Genomic DNA, 24,057 nt, shown 5'->3' with positions numbered 1-24,057 from the left:
GATCTGTGGGACTACCTCAAAACACTTTCTCCTTTTATCTTGGGGAAAAAACAACCCTTAAATCACGCTGCTGCTTCTACTCCCACTCTCCTGCAGAAGGGAATGCTGCTCTTCTGGGTTTGGTAAGGACAAGCAGCTCACATTCTCTCTAAGGCTGCCCAGCACTTAGAGCAGAAGCCCAATTCTCCCCGCTTTGGAGACCCTGTGGTACTGCCTCCAGGCAGATGTCCACACCATTTGCATTCCAGGCTTCCAAGAAAATCAGGACGCAGCAGCATTGCTTGTAGGGCATCTATTGTAAGGACCTTCCTTGATACAGAAAAGCTCTATGGGGCTGAAGAACATCTTTTCTTTCACAACCAGCTTGGTCAGACAGTCTGTCCTGGTGTTCAGTCTATCCACCTCAAGATTAGCTCCTCATGTGTTTCCTTTGCACTCTAAAGTTAAGTAATTCCTAAACTTCGGCTTGCCCAAGCATTCAGTTCTGGAGATCATAGTCACAGTGGTGGTGATGGGGACTGCTATTATCTGCATTTTCAAATACTCAAGCAAAGCTTTACTCCTCAGAGTATTTCCAGAGTAGGCTGGAAAGTTCCTGATGAGTAAGTTGGAAAAAAAGTAACAGAAAAAGGGTAAAAATATGAACTGTTAGTTTTTTTGAGGAATAGCATCATAGCACCACCAAACTACTGGAGGCTGAGGGACCAGAATGTGCAGGCACTGAAGTTTCTCCAGTGATCCGGTATTGTGCTCAACTCTGAATTTATGGTAAACATAAAACACAAACACAATTACCAAGTTCCCTGCTGTGTCCATTTAAACACAGCTAAGTGTAGGTGTGGATTCGTGTTTAAAGAAACAAGCCACAGGAGAGGAGGCACAGCAGGACCCGCAGCCACATGGCACGTTTAATTCCAAGGGAAGAACACCTGACTTGTACATGCAGATCAACAAAGAAATAAATTAATAAAACCAAGTATATGTACTGGCTTCTTTAGTTAAGATCATTATGGACATCTGTTAGGGGACTCCCACAAAACCTCCTGTGAGCCTGACCAGGAAGAGTGCCAAACCACAGCATGTGGGAACATGGTCCCGTTTTAGGTTGGGATGAGGGTTTGGTTTCAGCATTAGTCAGGGCTCGGGTCTTCATAGCAGTTGAGTGAAAAGCAGCTGTTAAAGCCAGGCCTGTGAGGAGGATGAGAAGCATGCTCTGCAGAACCACACTGGGAAGAGTGGAATAAAACACATGGAAGAACTAGCCCAGATCAAGTCAAAGTAAGTTTATTCACGTGAGATCAGTTTGGACACAGCCAGATTGAAAACCGTTCTCCATCTGAGCACCTTGAGGAAATACACAGAACCAAAAATCCAGGACAACGACAACAACAACAATCCCGAAGCCACAGGCACGCCTCCCTAATTGCGGGTGGCCTCAAAGCACCGCCGTGCACTTGGATGCAGCGGCCGGGCCGCCCATGCTTGCGGTGCTTGAATCACATCTGACACTTCTCCAGAGGGGACAGAACTGTTTACAGGAAGCCATTTGTTACAGGGAACGGCCTCTCCTCCCCCCCACCGACCCTGGCGACGTCCCTTTCCCACCCCACCTTTCATCAGCAGCTTATCTACTGCCCAGACAGCCAAAAAGCTCATCCAGGTTGGAATTTGAAACCAGAGATTCTCAGACGCCATGGCTGGGGCAAATGGTGCCGCCATCAATTTTAGAACTAAATTTCAGGGAGTTTTCATTCTGTTTGTACAGGGGCTAATGAGTAGCTTGGGATGTGAACACTAACCCCAGGGCATAATTCTGAGAACAGGATGATAGATTCTCAGTCTCCTGCTCTAATTATACAGGCAAAAATTGGAATGGGAATGACAAGAAACGAGAACAGGATTCAGGTCCCACATCAGCTTAATGGTATCATTTTCCCAAGCAGTAAAATTTTTTGAGGGTTAGCAAAAAGATGCAAGAATCACCTCCACTAAGAGAGAAAGAAAGACTCCCAAAAAACGTACAAAATGGAGCAACTGAGTTTCACATTAAGCAAAGCTGCACAGAGACATCGCTGCAGAAGCAGCAATCACCAAGCAACTGTTCAATACTCTAAAACTGTAAGGCACTAATGATGTTCCTCTCATTACAATCAATGTATGACTAAAAACTGACATTCATCAATTAAAAAATAAAATAAAATCACTGTACAAGTCAAAAAGGCAACTGTTGCCCTTTAAAAAGTTTCAAATTCTCAGCTCGAAGAATTTTGCTGCCCCCCATCCCAGCATTGCTGACTAGTTGGACGTGGTGTTTGGTCAAAAGTTCTGCAGGTTAACACATACCTATTACAGTGAAACATCCAAGGAAGCAGAAAACAATTTGTTGAGAACTTACTCGGCAACCCCTTTAACATCACCAACAAATGTCAGAGGTGTCAGTCGGTCACCCTACCTACTGCAGCACTGCAAAGCACTCCAACACCACCACACTAAGTGCAGCCACATGTTTTTAGTGCTGACTTGCCTCTACCTTTCCCTTCAAGATACATGACTCAAGCTTTCAAATCCTGGAGCTTGACTTCCCCTAGGCAGCTGTAGGCAGAGTAGCATAGGGGAACACAGCAGCAGTTGCTCATAAATGCTATTCTATGAGTACACTTCAGTCCCTGTCTGGAAGCCTATGCCCAAGAGCAGTCAGGTCCCTTAAACTCCTTTAATTCCATTCTGGTCCTTCTTTGCTAGAGATGAGCAATTGCCCAAGAAGTATGAAGTCAGTAACATCAGTTTCCTTCAGAGGGTCACCTGACAGACCCATTTTGGTCAGTAATGATCAGGTTCAATAAACAAAGCTGTAGTGAAAGTGTCCCATTACTGAACCCTGAAGCCATTCAAGTATCCTTTAGACACAAAGGATCTATTAAGGCTTATTTCAGAGATCATAGTAAAGTATTGCACACTATTTGTCTGCTTAAATAGTTAAAAAAAATGAAATCTCATTTCTCAGAGATTAGTAATAGTATTAAAAAATGCTAAAAACAAATATAGATGTGACTTCTCCATGTGACTCTACTAGAATATCTAACAATTAATAGCTAGGGATAGCAGAGGTCCATCTGTGCACAGATTTAGCAACAGCAGTTTTTAAACAACAGGACAGTGTAAATTCCAGATAATTACTTTTGCCCTCTCTAAAAGCTTAAGTGATCATAAATTTAGCCTACCCATGAACTGCACTGGATGATTTCACCAGCACAACAGAGCATCAGAATTCATTGCAAGACAGCCTCTCGAAAACCGTCAGTTTTAAACAGCTGACCTTTGGTCAGCACATCCAGAAATAAATAAGAAAGGGTATAGCAGTGAGACCACCTATCAGAGGAATCAAGCGTGGCTGCTGCCATGGAAGAGTCTGGGACAATCCGTCAGTCCCGTGGATTGTCTGGCTTAGGTCAGCAGCTCCATGACACAGGCGGCCTCAGGATGGGTATTCACCAAAGGCAAGTCAATCCAGTCTTGTGGAGCCATTTTGAATTAGTCCAGACCTGGAGGATGTAAGAAACAAGTCTCCCAGAGTTTTGATTAGAGTTCCAGCTGTCAGTTCCATACAACAGTCCTTCCACAGGCAAGCAGAAGTCACTCTGCCAGCATTCGCAGGCGCCGCTCATGCAGAAGCAACCTGATCTCCCTCACTATCAGTGGTGAAATGAAAAGGATTGTTGAACTTGTCTGTGAAAAGAAGCATATCCAGGACAATTAGCACAGAGAAACCAGAGCTGCAGCCATCCCATGCCCCAACACACATCCAAGGCCACCCCAAAAAGACATAGGCTAAGAGAAGCAATGACAAAATGACACAGCAGATGGAAGGACTGAGCTTGCAGGAAAGCTCATGCACTTTCAGCTGTCATAATCATCTTGTCATAAGGATGAGCTCTTCAGCTCCTCAGTGGTCTTCCTCCTCACCACCTCTGCTGTTTACCAAAGTAGCCTTTTCCTTTGTCAGCACAGATGCAAAGACAATTCCTGGCACTTCCGGCAGGGAAGACCAAGTGAATTGTGCGGCATTCACCACTGTGGAGATGTTAAGGAGGTCAGGGCCTGAACACAATTCTCCCCCAGAGGCGTACCAGGGCAAGGCATTTTCATCTTAGTTTTCAGATCCTCATCACTCCCTCCAATAATCTTCAAGGGCTAACAAGCAGCTTAACTTCAGCTCTCTGAAAATATTAGGAACTACGTATTATGGAGATGAAGAAGGGAAATCTCCTGCCTTGGAAGTCAGTCAGGTGGTATGAGCTTTAGGAAATGCATACAGGTATTTTTAGGCAAGTATTTTAGTGTCGCTGCCACAAGCTCAGTTCCTCTTGGATAACGTGACTTTTAAGGATCCCAAAAGACAACAGTTGATTTAGACACCCTGAGGCAAAGCCACACCACAGACCACATTGAGAACAACATCAGAGGTTACAGGTGCTGCAGAGTCCGTCCCTAAGTCACAACTTTCAGGTTCTCACAAAAACTTTCTATTGCAAATTGAACTTTGATAAAGAATTTTTTAAAAAAATTATTTCTTACCATTAGAATGAAGAAATAGAAAACCCACATCCACCCCAGGTTCTCCTGGATCAAAGACACTAGATACTAAACAGAAATAAAAAAAAAAAATCATTCAAACTGGGAAGATGAGGATGACTTTCAGGCATGACACTTTCATTTTCTAGAATTTGTGGGCTGTTAGCACACCACACGGAGCTGATCACAAAACTTTCCAGCTGATCTTTTCCTATCAGAAGAGATGACTCAGGAGAGCAGCCTTTTTCTGTGTAAAACCCACAGTGTTAGTAAAGCAGACACCATCCTGAAGCTTTACAGTAACTCAGAGCAGCATAAAGACAGAACTGAACTACAGTTTCAAAGGGTGACAAATTGACTCCGCTGAATACAAGGTTTTTGCACAGAACACTGGGACATAAGTGGATGTAAGTACTCTCAGAAGAACTAAAAGCTCTAGAACAGCTTATAAATTACACAGGACACATTTTCAAGAGCTGTGCAACCACTGACTACTTAACCCTCTATCATAGGCAAGACACTTGAGACTACAGTCTGTTCTGAACTGCACCCTGGTTCAACAAGGCTGCAGAGGCCACACAGGGAAATATATTCCCTATTAGCAGATTTATATTCAGATGCTGCACAAGGGCCTCCCTTCTTCACTACTGGGTATATCAGCACAGAACAGGATCTGAATTTCTAACACGTTCATTGTGCGTTTGCTGTTATTCACACACCCCCGGAATGACATCATGGCTGTCTCTGTTGGAATAAACGCAGTGCTGGAATGGGAGGCAGGTGGAATTTTTCAGAACTAGAGACCCAGTTTTTATGATGATGTAAGTCTGAATGGTATGTGTGTGGGAAGACAGAAACACTGTAGACGACGCAAGAAGAACACTGAGTGTAACAGTGCACTTATGTATGTCCACAAAGCACTTGTAGTTTTCCATGTTTAAAGGATCTAAGCAGCATTTATCCTATAAAACAGAGACTGAACAACTGTATTTATCAGGCAATCAATGACAAGTACAAACCCACATCCCTTTCTAGAAAAGAAACTCACATGCCTTGCCTGCGTCCTTGGTATTTTACCATCACTAGAGGATGCCTGGAATAGAACTGGCTCTGATCTTTCTACTAAATCCTCCCCAAAGCACCACTGTGTTCTTTCACATAGCTAACAGTTGTATGTGAGAAGAAAGAACATCCCCAGTGGGCACACTGTCAGCTTCCTTCTCTGCAACAGTCTAGTCCTCAGACCTCTGGCAGCATACTGACTATTGAAGCAAGTAGTGCTGGATTTACAGGGTGTAAAACACATCCACAGACACAGAGAGGAACTACAAATAAGAGTAAATTTTAAATTACTTCATAAACACTGTAACATTAAATAGGCATTCCAGTTTTACTCAGTTGTACAGGTAAACTTTTCTGTAAGCAAATGTTTTGCTATCATCTTTAAACAAAAAATCCCAAACAAATGTAAAAATATTTTATTTTTACTCTTTGCAAAGCTGGCCTTTAACTGCTTTTTGGAGTTCAGGATATGAAAGTCTCCAAAATTCATTTGAATTATGAAAGTACCATAACACTGGCACTATGAATACTTAGTTTAGTTCTTAATCAAATTGCTTCCACTGGAAACCTTGATAAAACAGACAGGTTCCCTTGGTTGGATCCTAAATAAGTAATTATTTTAAAAAAACAACCCACCTCCCTCTCCCTCTCCCCACATAACTTTGGATTGAAGAATGCACTAACATCTCTTAACCATTTCTTCTCTTAGCAAGAAATCTCTTGCTTTCTTCCCCAGACCTTGATTTTCCTTCGGTAGCCTCACCTGGCCCACTGCAGCACCGATACTGCCAGTTCCATCCACAATTCCTGTGACTGTTGCCAGAGCCTCACTGCTGCCTTTCACCAGATCCTGGCGCCCCAGGTCAGCAGAAATTGCAGAACTGATCATGTTAGAAGGGCCTCCGATGAAAAATCCTGAGAGTGACAAGAAAACAGCCTTGGTGCAAAACAGACACTCTAATTCTCAACAGAGCACCTTCAAAATACAAACTTCCTACCATGCAAAGCTCAGGAAAAGAATTAAGTCTAAGGACAGTGCTCACAGACTAACTGCAGGTGAAGTATACGGTCATGGAACACCCTGCATAGTACATCCCCATGCTACAGTCTCAGTCTCTAAGGGTTCACGGAAGAGATGGAAGGCAAAACAACCCCCACAACAACAGGACAGGGAGTTCCAAAGCAGGAGTGTTTGGAAAGAAAGGCTCTATTCATGTGGGCTAATCTTAATTCCATAACACGGCACAGTATGTCTGGTAGCACAAAAAACCTTGTGACCTCTCACAGTACACAAAGTATTTCAGGTTCTGACAAACGCCCTCAAATTTGAGCTGCAGCTCATGACTCTGCCATATATCCACTTCCTCAGACACCAGATTACTGCTAGGTATTTTACCATAAATCTGTCTCCATCATACTGAGCCAAGGCAGATCCCCTCAGCTCCAAGCCATTATTCTATACCTCCCTCTGTAAAGCAGTTTTCCTAGAGCTGTTTTCCAAAGGTAACAGAAACTGGGCCCCAGCTTTCACTCTTTCTGCAAAACCAGCAGAGATCACAGCACACACAAACACCTTTTACCACCACCTGGCTGGTGTTATTGATTGTTCTGCAATGGATACAGATGTCTACTAGCAGAACAGTGGCTTTTGATAAGATACCTGTAATTGCCATGATCACAGCATTGATAGGTTTGCTGTTTGGAGAACCTGCAAGAGAAAGACCAGGTGAATGTAAATAAAACAAATGAACTTGAGAAAACCATTCACTTCAGTTCAGAAAGAAGCGTGGACACATCTACTTTGAACTGCCTGCTCAGTTTGCTACACAGTGACAACAGTAACTTCTGTTTGACCAGAGACTTCTACAGAGATGAGTCTTACTGCAAAGGCATTAAGAGGTCAAAGACCCAGAAGTTTCCTGAGAGCACTTTACAGTAGAAAAATCATCTTTGCCACTAAAATTTTGTGGCCTACTTCAACATCAGATTTGCCTGGCTCTGTATTTCAACCTGTGTTGTGCCTCTTTCTGTGACATACAGCTTGCACTTACTCTCCTTGAAAGCCCATTTGAATGGTAAGAGAATCCTTCCTCTATCTCTCTGGGGTAGTCAGACTCAGCTCAAACTCTCTCATCATAAAAGTATTTAGCACTTGAATCAGCCCTTCCACTCATTCTGAATTTTCCAAAACACTTTTTTAAATACAGAGGTTATACCTGGAGGTAGTGATCCAGCAACTGCCTAAACAATGCTGCACAATAAAGCAAAAAAAATGCAAACCCCCATATCCCAACTCCTCCTTACAAAGCCATGTTTGAGCATCTACAGGCTTCATTTGTATTTCCACCAGCAGTTGCCTTTCCATTACAGTCCCCTAGTGCTTTTCAGACGCTGTTTTCCCTGATATCTCACTGTCAGGCATTACCTGAATTCCTTACTCGCTTCAGCTTAGGTGAGTTACCATGTGTAAGGCAAGTTGCAGCCCTCTTGACATATTTCCCAGGCCATTGTAACTATTACATGCAACACACTATGGGCACAAAAAGGTTTCTTGGTTTGGCCGATGGAAATAGAATTATCACACTGCAGGAACTGGATCACCTGTCTGAGATTTCTGTATCTGGCTGGACAGTAGTGCATTTTGAGTTAAGCACAAGGCATGTGGAGCTCTGGCTGCTCTGACATCTAGTAGAAAATTCAAACTTCATCAGGAATAATTTCATATTTACTTATAATTCACTTTTGAAAGCAATGAGTTAGCACAAGAGCCTACAAAAACTCCACCAAACCCACTCGTTGCCACTCAGTGGTCCTGACTTACTGACCTTACTGCAAGACCATCTGAGTAAGCCCATGTGCTTCCAAAAGGCACACTGTACTTTTCCTCTCTGACTCCAGCACCTGTTCACAGATCTCAAAGTGCTCTACAGAAGCCTGCCTGTATCACCACCCCACTTTGGAGGAAGACAAAGAAGTGAAATGACATCCCAGTGAGTTCAATCACTCTGGTACCACAGGATGCTCTGTCTGAACACACAAAACTGTCACACTTAGAAGTTCTTCATGGAGGTTTCATAGAAATTACATCTTCCTGACTCCTTATGCTCTGTTTTCCTGACAGACTCCATTCAATAATGAAACACCAAGAACTATAGTTATTACAAAAGCGGCAGAAACTCTCCAATTTCACCACTTAAAGAAGTGTAAGAGGTGAAGTCTAAGAGCTTCTTTTGCCCTGTGTAGTGTATATATACCCCAGCACAGATCTGTCCCTAGATTCAGTTTCCTCTTACTATAGGGAAGCACCTGAGATTTCCTGCTTTGCCAGTTGTGGTGTTGACACAATGACGATGCTAAAACATTGACACTGGAGAAGGATCAGTACCATAATTCACCAGTATAGGGAAATTCAACCACTCAGTTAATTCTTTTCCACCTCATTAACCAGAGAACAGATTTCTTTCTGTGCAGTGCCACACTTCAGCAAAATAAACCAAAAGGCACCATTCTGATCCAGAAGCAGTTTCAAGGCCAGAAAACATAATTAGAACAGGCTGTGCTCTGGTTCTCTCTAAGATGTACTGAATGAACCTCTTATCACTGCGCAGTACAAGCATACTCACGGCTGTATCCGAATAGAGAGCCTACAGCAAAAAGCAGGCTAATTGCTAGCACTGGGGCTCTCTTCTGTAGCACATCAGAAATCAAGCCCTGGATAGTCCCACCTGCAAAAAACCAAACGAAAACAAAACAAAAAAATCACTGTCAGGTTCAGGATGCTGACGCCTTCAACAAAACTCATTTCACTGAGGGCAGTGGCCTCTTGCCTTCTCACCAATGCATATTCTCTCTAATATCCTGAAAACTAAGTCTCCTGGCCTTACTGCCCCAGACAAAAAGACAAGTGATAAAACAGGGAAAACTACCCATGCTGCTTTCCTGGGAAAAGCCTGCTTTTTCTGGCACGCAACTAGCCAATGCTCTCGCTTTTCTTTTTCTTCCCCTATAGGACCATCACAGCTCTAGGACCACCACAACTCTGGATTAAGCAAGTTTAACATTGTGGCTGGGTCCTTCAACTGAAAGTGTAAGAAAAGGCTGTTTTTTCTCACAGGAAAAGCACTATCACACAGGGGCCTCATACTTCCTGCTGTTTCACCTTCTTAGGGTAGGTGCAACTGATTCCAACAACTGCCAAAGGCCAACAAAAATCACCTTATGTATCACTGCTACCTCTGTAGGAACTGCTCTGCTGGTAAAAACTAGAATGCTGAGAAAGCCTAACGTAGAAAAGGCCACAGAGGCAAAATTACTGACCTTGAACAGGCCCAAACAAGGATGGCTATTCTAGGAAAGCTAACTGGACAAGGTAATAAAGCAAGAAACTGAGCACAGAAGAGTGGAAGTCTAAACACATATACAGTATGTTCTTTATTCTGGAGGAACGGGGTAAGATTTTGCAGCCAGCAGAAACAAGTGCAATTACATTTTATTTCTGAACATAACACAGTTGGTCCCTGCTCTGCCAAGGTCTGTGCTGAGTCTGTCCTTAAAAACACAGGACAGAAGGGACAGTTCAGAACTCAGTAAGTCCAGATCTAAATATCCCTCAAGGGTACTTGTTGGAAAGAAAGTAGCAAGCACAGGCATCATTTTGTACACAGCACTTTTCAAGAAGTCCTAGTCAGTAAAGGAAAATGCCAGTTGGGGGTAATGTTCAAGAGTATGATAGTGCCCTTTAATTATACATAAACTCTTTAGGGGGTCACATACTCTGTGTTTAAGAAAAAAAAAAAAGGCCTAGCAGCCACATACATATCTAGAATTTTCACATATTCAGTGAACAGTTGGATCCCACTGAACACGACTGCTCTGGCTGCATTTGCTGTCTTTCAAATGCTAGCAGGGCAACTGCAGGAGGATGTCATTACTTGCTCACTCACCTATGATTCCTCCCACATCATACCAGATGGAGAGCTGGTCAGCTTCTGCTTCTTTCCATCCAAAGTTGTTGCTGAGGTAGAAGGGCAGCCAGAAGAAGAATGAGTAATTCACCAGTTTCAAGCAGGCATAGGCCAAAGAGTACTGGAACAAAAAGAGGGCCAGCGAGCAGTTAGCACTTGAGAAATGCAAACAGTGTTTGATTCTTCTTCACATAAAGCTCTGGATCCAGCTAAAGTGTTCAGAGGGAAGTGCTTCTGCATTTCACGTAAGAAGACAGCATTATAAAAGCTTAATGCTGAACATCAAAGGGAACCCAGGAATACAAAAATCACTGTCAAGAAGTTGTTTTTTTTCGCTGAATGCAATGGGTTAAAACACTTTCAGTGTAACCTTGAGAGGAAATGACACACCAGGTTTCAAAAATGAAGAAAATTTAATTCACCTTCTTAAGAGAAGGGACATGAAACAAGCTTGAGATTTAGCATCTGTGCATCATGCTGAGAAAAGTTATGTGAAGTAGTTCCTCTGTACTATCTTGTGCTGCTCAGAAGGCTCATCTGCTTACAGCACCAGAAGAGAAAGCTTCGTTCATGATCCCCAGGCAAGTATTCCAGGACAAGATGAAAGTTTGGCCAAAGTTAAGCACATGCTTCCAAACCCAACAGCTGAAACAACCTCCTGCTTTTCACTGCTGGGCTCAATTTCTCCTTAGCTCCTTGGTCTCTCACCAATCTGACATAGTGTCCTGATTTGGCTGGGCACTAATCTGACATCAGATAAAACACACAGACTCAGAAGTGTTCAGGTTGCTGGATTAGGGTGCAGAACATGTCCTCAAAATCCAACGTACAAACCCAGCCACCTCAGCTGCTGTTATTCTCTTTTGTTCCAGCCGATGAAAAAAGTCACATATCAACTAATGCAGATGCCACCCTAAGAAATTTTGCATAAGGCACTTAGCCATGTTACGAAGGAACTCAAAATGGGTTTGCTTTCTTTTGCCATCCCTCGACCAACGGGTTTTAACAACAGAACTGTCATTGTCCTGCACCCAAAACACTGACAATGCACCCGTCCCTTCTAGATTTTCTGTTGCCTCAATCACAACAGCCAACTGCTTTACTCATTAAGGATGCCTGACAACACTACCCATTCTGCTTCGTGACCAAATCCAGACAGTTCACACTGTACTGCTGAGCCAGCCACCCTGCCCCCTTTCTTGTACTGGTTCTAGCACTCAGGGGAGCCACAGCCCACTGCTGCAGAAAGTTAATATTGTTTTTTAGTGACAGGTTAATTTTTCAGCTGAATCAAATCCATGAATTGGGCAATACTGCTGATGCAGAAGTACAAGTTCTCACACAAGGGACAGGAGAAGGATATGTTGGAAACTGCATCACCAGGCCTTGCTTCCAGCTGTTTATAAAAAGCCCGCATACTTTGCCAGATGTTACATCATGCTGATTCAGGCTTTTCAGGCCAGCTTTCTGCTTTAAGGCAACTCAAAAACCCCAAACCTCCATATCAGCACGACAGAGCTCTGTGTGATGCTCAGCTAACAGTGAGAACCTCACTCCTCAGGGCAAATACCTATCTTACCAAGAAAGCATCCTACAGCAACCTTTGCTCGTGGCCTCCCTTCCAAATCCACAGCAGAACGGGCAGGATCTCTGTTGCCCTTTGCTGGCTCATTACCTGCCCTCCATGAAGCAGGGGCCCGATGGGAAGAGCAACACACAACCAACATACCCGGACAGTATTATAATCCATGTGCACAAGGACAACAGGCCCAACCCCAAGATGTTAACAGCATAAGAAGTCAGATGTCAACAACTACATATGGTCAACATACTAACAATGACATCAACAAATGCTAACAGCACAAAAAGTGTTTAACAGGTAAGTCAGCCTTCACTCAAGAATCTGTGTCCTCACCAGTACTACTCCAGGAAGGCAACAAGCTTGGAAAAATCCAATGGCCTTTGGCTGGTTGTCAGTGTCAGTTGCTTGAATAGAGTAATTCCGGTCATCATCATCTGCATCATCACTGCCCATTAAAGGTCTGTTGGCATCTTCTTCCACAACGATGTCTTCATCTGCTCCAAGCTCAGGGAGGCCTAAGTTTTACAAGGGATAAGCAACAGGAAAAACAGACCACAGCCTGTTCACCTTCTCCCCACTCTAAAGCTATGCTCACTTCTTTTAAGTAATTCTACCTTCCAGCAATTCCCTTGCTCTCCCATACCTCCATCCTCCTTTGGCTTAGAAACTCTTCTAGATGGTGTTCTGCAGTGCCGCCAGTTTCTACCCTTTGTCTTCTAGCGCTCTTGAAAGTATTGTCTGATCCTGGCGTCGGCTTTGTCTGTTCTGAGTGTCTGGCCATTAGTTGGAAGACAACAAATTAGTGCATTTCCCCCCTTATTTAGTGGTTGGGATTCTCAGACCCAGTTCCTGGATACCACTTGCCTTGACTGTGGAGGCTGAGCGTACTCAGCTGCTGCCTATTAATGCCTCCACTGGAGTGGAAGGCCTGGAAACTGCACTGTGCTTCCTGGGATGCAGAGCACTCTTATGAGCACTCTTTATGGTAGCGTTAATGCTACCAACTTCATAGCCTTTGCAGGCAACTGGGAAACCTTCTCCATGGCCCTGTCAAAGCCCAAACATTCTTCTGTTTTCCTGTTACACTTTGACTTGCCTACAACCTTCTCAGAAAAGGACCACATCCAACCCTGGAACTATTTAACTGGCTGTGGGAGACCTACTTTCCCTTCCTACTGCATGGTTAAGGCTTGCCATATTTTTCTACTACAACAGCCAGTTATCAGTTTGTCTGCAGCTTCTTTAGGTGCAGAAAAACTGATAATTAGGCACATCCTAATGGAGATGTTAGAACCAGGCTATTTTATGCTGCTTTAAAAAAATATCCAGACTCTATACGTGGGATGCATGGTGGCATTTAGTGTGATCTGGGCGAGTAAAGCATTTGCTCTATTAAATACACTTAAGTGCAACACCATTTTTTAAGAGCCCTGAGGATAAATACTGTCAGAATGAGCAGTGCTTTTAGTAGTACTACATGGAAAGCTGCAGACCTGCTTTCCATGAGGGGACTGAAACAGTACAGCTCTCTTCTACTTACCCACTTCCTTCGGTGACGTCAGGAGCCCGAAGAACACAATGACTCCTCCAGCAAACTGTACCGAGGCAGTCACCAAGAAAGCATACTGAGGAGAAATAAATAAAAGATTCTTTTTCAAAGCACTTTCAGTCACACAGGCTTCCCTGACTAATGAGGGTTTCTTTTTACATTCCAACCTTGTTAGAGAGCAAACACAGCTACGACAACACAGATTGCATCCACAAAACTTGGAAATGAGTGATCTCTGCGTCTCCTGAACAGATTTGGCCCTATCTAGGCTGAAAGACCACACTGAAACAGCTGTTTTAGTGTACTGAGGCAACAGCAGTGAGGAAGGAGCTGACCAAACACAACCAGAATTCCAGCTATATTGGAAGGACTGCTCAAAGAAAGATCAAACACCAAATTCAGACCAGGTTGTTCAGAGCTTTGTTCAATTGGGTCTTGAAATCCTCCAAAGATAGATCCTCCATGCTCTGTCCCCTTGTTCCAATGCTTAACGTACTTCACAGTAAAACAGTTTTCTGAACATCCAGTTGGAATTATCCCCACTTCACTTTATACCCACTGCTTTTTCCCTCTCTCACAGTGCAACCCAGGAAAAAGTCCGGATCTGATTTCTCAGCAATCTTCCCAGAGGCTTTGGAAGGCTGCTATTGGTACCCTAAGCCTCCTCATCTCCAGAATGACACGTTCAGCTCTGCCAGCCTGTCCCCACACTGTGAGATGTGCTGGTTCACTTGCACTCCCTGGACTCAAGCCCCTGCCTGCCACAGGCAACACAGCGCGTGCCTGGTCCCTTCCCAGTGACAGCAGCTGTGCCTCCAGTTAAGTGAGAACCTGTGATGGATGACTCTGAAGAGCACTTTAAGCCACGCAAATCAGAAGAGGGTATACTGTGACACTAGAGCTCTTCAATAACATCAGTCCCATTTACAGGGAAGTCTCAGGCTTGTTTCTCCCAACTGGGAAGAGTCACGAAGGAACAGCTTTTCGATTCTGCCTACTGCTTGCCTCCACAGAATTCAGGAAGATGACACTGGACACATGAGCCTGTTATCTCCCAAAGACAAGATAAGAAACTAGTGTTTCATAACCCAATCAGACATGCAGGCGTAGCTAGAAGCCAGACAGCAATACCTACCTCATAGCCATATTTGAGAACACAGGATGCAAGGAATGCCCCAAGGATATTTCCCACAGATGCACAGGCACTCCAGAGTCCAAAAACAAAACCTCTCCTGAAGAAGGGGAAAAAAAATAAATTGAAACCAGCAATGTGAGGAGAGATGACATTAGGAACAAGACAAAGATAAAGCATTAAAGTGAACTTTAACTTATGAATAAAGTTACAGCATTTTCCCAATCCACTTCAAAGAGACTCGAAGTTCATTTAAAACAAACGCATAACAACTTGGGGGTAGCACATGTATGTTCTATTCTGAAACATCTGCTTTACAGCAGAAGTGAGCTGGCAACAAGGTTACAGGCTATGGCTAGAGCTCATCTGCAATGTCCCAAAGTGACAGAGTTGAACCTACAATGAGTCAGTTTCCATTTGATCTCTTTAGTGGTAAGGAGACAGAAATAGTTTTCCAGTGGTATGAAAATTCAAATTCAGTCACTCTGCACTATGGGATTTTTGAAGTTTGAATCTGTGCTTTTAACACACACACACAAAAAGACAAAAAAGGATATAATGTAACAAGTAAGGCATATTTCATCCCACCCAACTTTAATTATGATCTAACAGCTGGCCTCCCTGGTTTGAGAATTTCAGCTCAATCTGTTACTCAGCAGGTCGTGTGAGTCACTAAAGAAAACTTAACTTACCCAGCTTTTCCAAACCAATTTCCCATGACAGCAACCACGCAGGGCCAGCCAGTGGACTGCAGCAAGCCATTCACAACCCAGAGACAGCAGTAGAACCACTTGTTGTAGAAATGCAGCCATTCTGTGAGTGTGCCAAAGAAGAATACCTACAGAGGAGGGGGGGCGAAACAGAGAAGAAACCCTCAGGCTACCGCTGAAAGCCAGGCAGGAATGGGGGCCTAAAAAAAGCAACAGCCTTTCAGGGAGCCAGTCCCATGCAGGGGCCAGGCCAGAGGCCAGCCTGGCATTGTTTGAGACACAGTGCAGAGTGAAGAGCACCCTCTGCTGAGCCACCACAGCTCCAACTTCAGAGCCCAAACAGCTCAAGAGACAAATGTGCTGTCAGGGCACTTCCTCTCCAAAAGACTTTTGTCTTCCTAAACAGCACAGTTACAACAGGAGAGGAGAAGAAAGGGACAAATACTCTTGGTAACAACACTAAAAATACAGTAGCCTCTTGATCTGCCCTGGTACTGACATCTGATTGCTCGAGGCTCTATGCAAACACAGAACTCCCAGCAGTCATTTATCTTCGCAAAATTTAACACAAATACTACAGCCAGGTCTCAAATTACTAAGAGCTCTAACCCAAACTAGCCAAAATAAACACACATTGTGGGACACTGTGCTTGATGCACATTTGTGGTCATGTGTTTGCAGAGTGCAATAGGCCACAGTGGGGTTTATAGCCAACTGGGTAAATCAAACACACTCCACACATCTTAGCACTACTTTAACAACCAGAAAACCACCATGAGATAAAACTGATTCACATTTATGTGCAATGGCTTGAAGCTGAAATACCCTTTTGTTTTAAGGAGACATTCTTTTTTGACAGATACCCTCCTAGCAATTATAAAATAAGTAAATGCTTGGTACTGTTAGCATATCCTTCAAAGAACAAAGATTGTGTTTGAAAGCAAAGGCCTAGATAGCAACACGTGTGGGCTAAGAAATTAAGTTATATTAGAAAACAGTCCCCCAAAGTCCAAATACACCAATCTTGAACAAAAGCCGTTCATTAAGTCTCTAGACAGTGCCCCAAAGTTAAGAATTTCCTTCTGACACAGTATCCAGAAATAGATATTTCAGGAAGAGGTGAGTCATCCAGTGTAGGTCTGTGCTTCAGACAATGCAGTACATGCATCCAGAACCAAGTTTTACCCACAGGCTTTGAGACCACTGAGGTACAGCTACAGCTCATGAGCAAATTCACACAGAAACAGAGCCTCTTCTCCCCTAAAGCAAAACCCTACCCAGAAAGCCTAAGAGAGATTTTTAAATCCCACTACTATGTCCCAACTTACCACCAGAGCTGAGGAACACATGCCAAAAGACAAAACCCAGCGTAAATTCAGGCGATCTCCAACTATGCCACTGACAAAGAGACCCTAAGAACAAAACACAGCATTAAACAAAGCCAGAAGACTTGCACCTGATATCTGTAAGAATTAAAATGACGTAGAAGGGTTAAACTAATCCAAATGTTGCTGTTATACCAACTTACAGTTTGATTCTAACCACTTTTTCTGCCACCAAAGAAATCCTGCTCGTAGTTGTTCATTACATTTCTTGTTTAAAAAATTCATCTGAGAATTCTTGGATAGACAGAACTAGTCCTCCTACCCCCTAGTAGCAGGTGTGTAAGAAATTCTGAAGTAATAGTATTTCTCTTGTGATTGTTAAAAAGCATCTTCATGTGGGTGACAGGCATGGGCAGAACTAACAGAAGCTGAAGGAAAAAAAACATGCCTCTGAGCTAAGCTTTTTAATGTGGGTGTGATCTTCCCATTAAGATTCAACCAAAGCTTAGCAGCTTGCATTAGTTTTACTCACCACAGCATAGGAAAACAAAAAGATAGTGTCCAATGTCCCCAGGAAGAGAGTTGCTTCTTCTGCATTTGGAAATAACTGGCTGCTGTTCCAGAGCTACAGAGAGAAAATTTTAACAGGTAAACAGGAAGAGGTGGAGCTCATCCTACTCTATTTCAATGGAAACCCCAACTCTGAAGCAGAACAGCATCTGGCCCCAGCAACCTCTCATTCCTCCAACACTTTAATTATCAAATCAGGAACAATTCTGGTATTATATACTGCAGAAAATGTCCACTCCCAACTTTGTTTCAGTTCTAAAAGACAAGCAAACAAACCACCAGCAAGAAATGCTCGTTCAACCTGGATCAAGGCAAACAACTGGCAAAGCAAACCCTACTTCTAACAAGCATGCAACGTTAGACAGCTTCTTACTCTAAAACACAGATGAGCATCTTAATGAATAATACAATAAAGGCATATTCTGTTTTATGTGCAGCATCTCTTCTGTACTTATCTTGCTGTCTTCACTAAATGAATAATTCCCTTAAAGTATTTGTGGCAGCAGCCATAATAAGAAATGACAGACCACAAACAGAAAAGAAAGAACACAAAAGGAACAAGGGGAAGAAAAAGACTGGTTGGAAACTATTTACAACAAACTCCAGTCATTAATGTTGTTAGTTTTTGTGCTTACCCTGAGTTTCTTTTTTTTTTCAATATGATCAAAAAAAGGGAAAAAAAGACTCAATTGTCCCCAAAGAAAGATTAGTTACATCAGCTGAAAATAGCAAGCTTTGAGGATAACTTAAAGAATGGAGTTAATCAAAACAAAGTTTTCTTCCCTTCTCACAATGCTCCCATTAGAAAACAAACCGATCCAATCCAAACCTGACCTATGGATGTGCCTAACTCAAATGTCATCAGTTTTAGTTTATTCTACCTCTCCAGGAGAACATTCTGTACAGACAACAATAATTACACATCCACTTAGTTTAAAAGATGTAACGTAAATTGATACCTAAAGGACTTGTTTGACTACTTTTCTTGATCAGACATATGCACCTCAACATCCAGCAAGCACTAAATCATCTATATATATTAAAAAAAAAAAAAATCAAAACAGCTTCCAAGACATACTGGTTGTTTGAATGTCAGTTAAAGAACTAAATATAAACACCTTGTGTTTCAATTTGGCATCCCTGAGATGCTCACTCCTTTTAGACACACTATAAAATCCTCAACACAATTCAGGCACAATTTACTGCTTTTACTTATCACAAAAAGTCAGCATTTATCACCCTTCTGTCAAACATTCAAATAACCGATGATTCCTAATACAAACACTCAAACAACCGGCTTAGAACTCCCTGCTCCAACAGATATCATGGCCTGTGACCACGCTGTTAATGTATGATTTCTTCCACTTCTCAAAAGCATCAGGACAAAGCATTACTAAACACAAGAAAGGCTCTAAAAACACCACAGGTAGGAGCCAGGAGGTAGTTCTTGCATTCCCATTTGTGAGAACCAAGCAGTATACAACTTTCTTTCCTGCAGGCAAACACTGCCAAACCTCCCACTGCTTTCACTGAGTCTAGGATTTTACAGACAAGGGGTACTGGATGTTCAGCACTTTTGGAAATCAGACCTTTTAGATGCAAGATAAAATGTCATCCTTCCTATCAATTTAGGACAAGCAGCTAGCCCTCTCAGATAGCTTTCTTCTCTCCTAGTTTGGCTATTCTTTTAACAGGGTGGTAGCAGCACCACTGCCACAGAGAAAGTACAACCAGGATTTCACAGAACTCTCTGGAAGCCCATTAACTGCTTCGGTTTATTGCCTCCAACACTTCCAAGGAAGGGTCCCTCTTTCCTCCTCCTTCATGTTGCTGCCTATTACAGACTCTGCTGGGGTCCTCATTTCCATTAGAACACTGTAACTTCCTGAGGAGTTGCTCTCTGGGGACCACTAGGAAAGATTTCACCATCACCTGATGATCCATAAAACTACAATGCAAACACCTGAAGTTTCTGCTCCCATTCCGAGAAGTGTTCCCGACAGACACCTAAAGGGGCCTCTTGGGCACCACAAGTTCCAGCACACTGGAAGTTACCCATCTTTCTTTGCACTTCCCTATCCCTCGTGTCCTTACCTCATATGGCCGGAGCTCAGGGGCCGTGCTGTTAAGGCAGGAAGGAGTCCATTGGCTGGAAATGCTGACTTTGACATTACTGAATGTCTTTCTGGAAGCATGGAGCAGGGAATAACTGCCAGAAAACACATAAGACACAAGTTGGCCAGATCTTCTCTGGAGGTCAAGTGGGAAAGGGTGGGGTATCAAATACAGATACACACTGTCTCAGCAGGCAGCATAGCAGAGGACTGGCAGTTTTGGAGATAGCAGTCAGCAGTGGGAACCCCCAAATTATGGGAAGACAGGGATTTCACCCTTCTGCAACAGATTGCTCTTGGCTTGGCACAGCCAGCCTCACCTTTGGTGGCTGGATTCCCCAGGGACATAACACCCTCACCTCTATAACTGCATGAGTTCCAGACTGATTGGTTCTATGAGCTTATAAATTAGTTTTCAAGGCTCACAGTCAAAGGTTAAGACTATTTCCCTGTCTTCATTCTTCTTCTATGATATGCTCTCACTTCCCTAAATTCAGTGAGATGATCACCTCTCTGTGCAGAGATACACTGAACCTACCTGAAGAAGGTCAGTAGGAACACAACAATATGATGATGGGTGCAACGGGACACAAGGCCTCTGTTTGCAGGCTGCCTCCGTAAGCTTCCAGGCAAAGCCATGTTCCTGGCAGCCCTACCTTTGCTCCTGCCTTGGCCACAAGGGCTGGATGGTGATTAGGTCATTTTTCTTCTCACTTAAACAGAAGAAGGTGGGAAGGGAGGAGAAAAGAAAATATATTTGAATTAAAACACATGTATAAAGCAGTTTTGTTCCCCAAACAGCTGGAATTCAGAAGAAACAACTCCACACCATTCCTTCCCAATTTGTTTCACACCACTACCTATCTCATCACTTGTACATTCCTTAACATCTTCTATGCCTAAACGTGCCTTTTTACTCCCATTCTCTCAGTACCCTGATGGTCATCTCCCAACCCACTTCCTTTTTGTTTCTCCCCTAGCATACGCCTCTTCAGTGCCCATCACCAAAGGGGTTCCCCCTGGATCTACCAATTCCCAGCATTCCCACGTTAAAAACCATTCTGCACCATTTACACAGATGATGAACACAGTGTGGTCATAAATAAGACAGCTTTCCACTGCTACCTGGCTGGTCATAGACTGGTGATGAAATCATGAGAGCAGCGTTTGGCTGCTGGAGAAGAATGGTTTGGGATCTAACTGCCTTGTTAAGATGTCGTTGAAAGAATATAGCCAAGAGTGGACTTGCACAGATGGAAGAAGGAAAGTAACCGTGAGGACAGTGCTGAAATCCGACAGCAAGACTCCCTGCCTATTTATTCTCAAGCCCGACATTACAGCTCCATCTGTCACTAACTCATTAGTACAGCACATGGCAAGTCATACCTTCCTGTAGGGCACGGGTGACATCTGCCCCAACTTCTACATACCCAGAAATTATCACTACTGAGGGAAGGCTATGATAGATGCACAGTTTCTTCATGCTAGTTTATGTCACACTACTCTACTCCCTGAGCTGTGCTGGCGTGGTCGAGGGACCATTTCTGCTAAGTTGAGATTGGCAAACAGCCCCACTGGGCAGCGAGGTGGTGAATCTCTCCCCACAGCTGCCTTTTGTTTCCTTGGTAGAGATCTTTTTCAGCCAACTTCCCTACCACAGATCAAAAAGCAGCTACACAAAGGCTTGTGTCCATGTGACAGACAGAGCAGTGCAGAGAGAGAGATGCTGCACACCAACGCTGCTGCTAAAGGCAGAGCTCAATCCTGTCAGCACTCACTGGCCTGAGACACTGGGACAAATCCACTGGTGGGAACTGCATTTGCAGAAGATGTGCAAACAACACATGTTCTGAAAGCTAAGGAGAGGTAAAATAAAGCACCACACCTGTTCCCCCAAAGGAACTGAACCTGAACTGGTCTCCCCTCAGCACTGAAATAAGACAGAAGATAGTGCCTTTGTATTCTTCTGTACCCACGGGTGCTTTTTGTAATTATTTGCAAACCTGACAGAAGACTTTTCAAGTTCAGCTTTATAACCTCACTTGGAGAAATTAGAAGTCACTGCCCAGACACAGTCTCATCCAAATTTTTGCTGCTGAAAATGCTGTATTTCACAGAGACTTTCTGCTCTTCCTTCTAATAGCTTTTAAAGGTTTCATTAAGACATCTTTCACTGCAGGAAGTCTTTGTTTCCTGTCCTCTAAATGATGATGCGAGCCTGATTGACAAAAGGATAACAGCTACTACTGGAGACATGAACCATCATGGAAACTGAAACCTGACCACCAAAACAGGTCACATCTGACCTCCAAAACAGAGTATGGCATGGAGATCCTCTGAGTAATATGGATCCAGTTGTGATCACTCTGAGACACTGGAGTCATGTTCAACCTACACCACACCTGAATGCCTCCATTCTCATCCAAGACAAATACAGCAAGTCTGTACAAGACCTGCATCTACACAGCCCAGGTGCATTTGAGCCACACTCCCACTGTTCCAGCTAGCACAGAGCACCTTGGTGTGCCAGCACCTCCTTGTAGGGACATGCTTCTAGATTGCTTGGGTTTGCACAGAGGAAGAAAAAAAGCACCTACAGCTGGAGCTGTGGGAAGGCAAGGCTAGCCCAGGAAGAGGCAACTTCACAAGTAGTCTTGATACTACCCTTCCCCTGAGGTTCTCAGGCCATTTCTCAGCACCAGTGAATGAAAACTCAGCACCCACACAAGTACCACACAGTGCTACTCCCTTTCAGGCAGCGTTAACACTGCTCAGGGCTGTCTGCCACACAAGCTGTATGAAGAAGAGAAGGGAAGCCAAGGCACTCCAATTTCCCAGCACCACGGTCCTTATCGGCCTGGGAACCACATGGTCTGTTGGTCAAACACAAGAGCTCGTTCTTCTTCCTTGCCTCTCCCTACCCTCCCACCAGGCAACAGCAGGTTACAGAGCACTCCTGAGGAAAGCAAACCACTGCCAGTTGTGCAACACTGCAGGGAAAAGTTCCTTCCTCGGGTAATCAGTTTGCAGCCTGGAGCACAAGATTTACTACTCACTTCATGTCAACAGATGCAAATATAGATCTTATTTGTCCAAGATACCGAGTCTTTTTAAAGCTAAGACCTAGTTTGACCTTAAAGTCACCTATTGTTCTATAGCATTTATTATTGAAACGATCTGTTTCTCAGAGCTTCTCAGTCTCAGCTAGCTTTCTAGAAGACCTTCTGGTACAGGACACTTTCACAGTATAGAGCTGACTGTGAAAGATTTTGTTTTCCTTTTTTCTTCATCCTGTCCTTTCTATATTCAAAACTGGCATTCTCCCTAGGCTAGAAATGCATGCAACTAGGAGGTTAATCCTCAAAAGTTAGTCTTCTAATTATTCTGAGAACACCATAGTAAGTTTGTAGTGGAGGGGAAGCAAAAACTAGGCAGCAGGATAATCCACAGAACTCAAGGCAGTGAAGCACAAGCCTTTAAGAAAGGAAGAGGAGCACTTTCAGGGTATTAAGACTACCTTGTCTAACTGTTTTGCACTATTTATCTTCAGCTAGCCAATATTTTGAGTAAGCTTCTGTTAAGCTTTCACCCTTATTTGTTAAGCTTCCCCCTTAGTTCTCTTATCCCTTCACTTAAAGTCATAATAAGACACCTTAAGGTCAAAATAAGACACCTTAAGTTCAAAACAAACTTCCTTAATACTATCTTGCCGTCCCCCAGAGCTGGCAGGAAACACTAGCATTCACGTTCCTGGGACTTACAAAGTGCAAAAGAAACGGATTTTTTTCTTAAAAATTAAATTAAATAAATAAATAAATAAACCCAAACTAACAAAACCTCCCATTCTTACGCCATCTTTCCAAACTGACAGAAGCACGGCAGCACAAACCCAAACCCACACAGGGCCCTCCGCCGCCAGCACAGGCAGACCGTCCGCCACCCCGGAGCCCCAGTCAGATGCTGCCTGGGAAGAACAGGGGCTGCCCGAGCACCGGGAGGCTGCGAGCACGATCCGACTGCCGGGCCCCCGCTCGCAGCGCATCTGCAGCGGCGGCAGCGCCCGGAGCCCGGCAGCGCATCCCCCGCGCTCGGCTCGGCCCCGCCGCTGGAGCGGCGGGCGGGGAGGACGCGGCTCCTCCCGCCCCGGTCCCCGCGCAGGTGGCGGAGCGGCCACGTCCTCGGCGGGGCGAGGAGCGGAGCCGAGCGGGCAGCGCAGGGCAGGCACCGGCTCCGCCACCGCCGCTACCCCGCCGCGGCATCGCATCCCACCGCATCCCATCCCATTCCATCCCACCGCACCGCCCCGGGGAGCTCCCGCCGCCCGCCCGGCCCCGCGTACCGCGCCCGGCGCCCAGCGCTGCCGAAGGAAGTCGGCGGGAGGGAGGCGGCCCTTCCGGGCGGTCCCGCGGAGCGGCGGGAGCTGTAGTCCGGCCCCGGCCGCTGCCGAGGGGCCCTGCCCGCCTCCCGTCCGGGGGCG

General features: G+C 44.3%; 1 protein-coding gene across 1 annotated transcript; it reads right to left on the bottom strand.

Moving 5' to 3' along the window:
• Nucleotides 1-1,268: 1,268 nt before the first annotated feature.
• On the bottom strand, nt 1,269-24,051 carry SLC37A3 (solute carrier family 37 member 3). The gene is made up of 15 exons (XM_027663478.1): nt 23,920-24,051; nt 20,119-20,293; nt 19,561-19,675; nt 17,429-17,521; nt 16,900-16,983; nt 15,554-15,699; nt 14,865-14,961; nt 13,721-13,805; nt 12,514-12,695; nt 10,578-10,719; nt 9,258-9,359; nt 7,295-7,342; nt 6,398-6,549; nt 4,576-4,641; nt 1,269-3,726 (listed from the first exon to the last, which is right to left on the bottom strand). Exons 2-15 carry the CDS (start codon nt 20,217-20,219, stop codon nt 3,634-3,636), a joined length of 1,506 nt encoding a protein of 501 aa, XP_027519279.1. The 5' UTR covers nt 20,220-20,293; nt 23,920-24,051; the 3' UTR covers nt 1,269-3,633.
• Between the last annotated feature and the right edge of the window lie 6 nt (nt 24,052-24,057).

The sequence above is a fragment of the Corapipo altera genome, unplaced genomic scaffold (assembly GCF_003945725.1).
Source record: "Corapipo altera isolate COAL_440 unplaced genomic scaffold, ASM394572v1 1, whole genome shotgun sequence".
Classification (NCBI taxonomy): domain Eukaryota; kingdom Metazoa; phylum Chordata; class Aves; order Passeriformes; family Pipridae; genus Corapipo; species Corapipo altera.
Note: the sequence above shows the minus strand (reverse complement) of the source record. Positions and strands in the feature narration are given on the sequence as shown.